The sequence below is a fragment of the Sylvia atricapilla genome, chromosome Z, assembly GCF_009819655.1.
Source record: "Sylvia atricapilla isolate bSylAtr1 chromosome Z, bSylAtr1.pri, whole genome shotgun sequence".
Taxonomy (NCBI): Eukaryota; Metazoa; Chordata; class Aves; order Passeriformes; family Sylviidae; genus Sylvia; species Sylvia atricapilla.
In genome coordinates this window covers 75,390,182-75,391,974 of record NC_089174.1, presented here as the reverse complement: position 1 = coordinate 75,391,974, position 1,793 = coordinate 75,390,182, and the positions used below count along the sequence as shown (strand labels likewise).

General features: G+C 42.7%; 1 protein-coding gene across 1 annotated transcript; it reads right to left on the bottom strand.

The window, feature by feature from the left end:
- Window positions 1-1,122, bottom strand: HSPB3 (heat shock protein family B (small) member 3). The gene has a single exon (XM_066340007.1). It carries the CDS (start codon window positions 888-890, stop codon window positions 294-296), a length of 597 nt encoding a protein of 198 aa, XP_066196104.1. The 5' UTR covers window positions 891-1,122; the 3' UTR covers window positions 1-293.
- Between the last annotated feature and the right edge of the window lie 671 nt (window positions 1,123-1,793).

The window sequence follows — 1,793 nt, the reverse complement described above, 5'->3', positions numbered from 1 at the left end:
CTCTATTTTCAATATGTTATCAAATAGGTGTTTTTTTTTCTCCTGCTGAGACTAGCCCAAGTTTGCTACTGTTCAAACAGCCTGGGTTTTCAACCTACGTGTAGCTGGAGGCAAGCAGTATAACTTTTCACATCAAACAGTAAACTCAGCATACAGAAAAATATGTACAAATAAATTCCTTTTCTTTAATAAATGCAGCTACATGCTTACTACACCCAACAGCATTGCATGACTGATACTATTTTGTTACATTAAGAATGATTTTTATCTCACCGATAACTATAGACATGGTTCTAATTCTTTTCCACTGAGTTCTTCATTTCAACAACCAAAATGCCATCGTGGCAGAAAAGTGCAGACAAGTCTTTGTTCTCCACTCCATCAGGTAATCTGTATTGTCTGGTGAAGCTCCTGGATATGAAACCATGTTCGTCCATCCTGGGTCCGTGCTGAGCTTTAATCAGGAGCCAGCCTTCAAAAGTCTGGATAATGATGTCTTCAGGGCGGAACTGCACAACGTCCAGCAGGACCCGAAAGTGTGTGTTGTCCTCCTCCTGGCCACTCTTCCCGGCCCCAGCCGTGCTCTCTGTGGCACACCTTTGGTCGCTTGGTGCAGTGGTGGCAGGGCCTGGCAAAGCATATAAAAGATGGTTCAGTTTGTGTGCTTCCAGCTCTTGGTCAACAAACTGCTCCTGGTAGCGCACAGGAGTTTCCACCCAGTGTCTTATGACAGCTTCTGCCATTGCTGAGGCAGAAGGATCAGCTGCTGCTCCTGCTTTGCTGGGAAGCTGCAGAGTCAGACTGAGCTCTTCCCAGCTGTGTGTCTGACCCACAGACCAGTCTATCAGTTGATGTCGTCTTTCACTTTTAGAACAGGCAGAGCTTAACATTTAATACAGTGTCCTGTGTTCCAGTGCTGTGAGACTTGTTTCATCTTTTATCCACCAACAATAGAGCACTATTTATAGTGCTGCAGCCTTGAGTGGCTTCAACACATGCATGGCTTTCATGCAGGAGTAATAAATGCAAAACTTTAATGCACCTCTTCTTACTGCAATATTGCGCTGTTTATAATTATGAATATAGATTACATAAATAATGTGAAAGATTTTTTTATTTAAGTGGAAATTCAATACTTTTGTTTTTCCAAGGGATACATGGCAATAAGTACAAACTCTGTATTTCTTCTAATTGAAATGTGGAGCTCGTGAAAGAAGAGGTTTAATTACCTTGGCAGCAGGAATGGAGCAGATTTCTGGTTAATTAAACTGTAAAGTTAGCAAGTGCATTGGACATTTTTGCAGAAGCTGTGCATATGTGAAATTTGGGCATGGTCAATCCAGGACACCATGTTATTGGTGGGAGGAGGGAACCATCTCTGCTCAAAAAGGGGGAGCCTGAAGAGCTGAAACTGCAATCTTAGTGACCTACAAACACAGCAGGGACATCTCCAGCATGTCAGAAGTCAGACACAAGAGTGCAGGGAGAGCTGTAATGAAAGCTCATGTTTCAGAGCTTGGAGAAGAGGGTAGAGTTATTTTCCCCCAGCAGCACAGTAAAGACAATTCTAAATCTTTAACACTTTCACATCATCCCAATAATCTTCATCTCTGTTGCTTAACAGCTTGAACCTGTGATTTCATTTACCGCACATGTCTGCAAAGCAGGACTATGACCTCTAAGGCTCTCTGAGGTGTAATTATGGAATCACAAAATGTTTGGGAATGCAAGTGACCTCTGGAGATCACCTAGACCAATCCCCCTGCTAAATCAGATTCACCTAGAACTGGTTG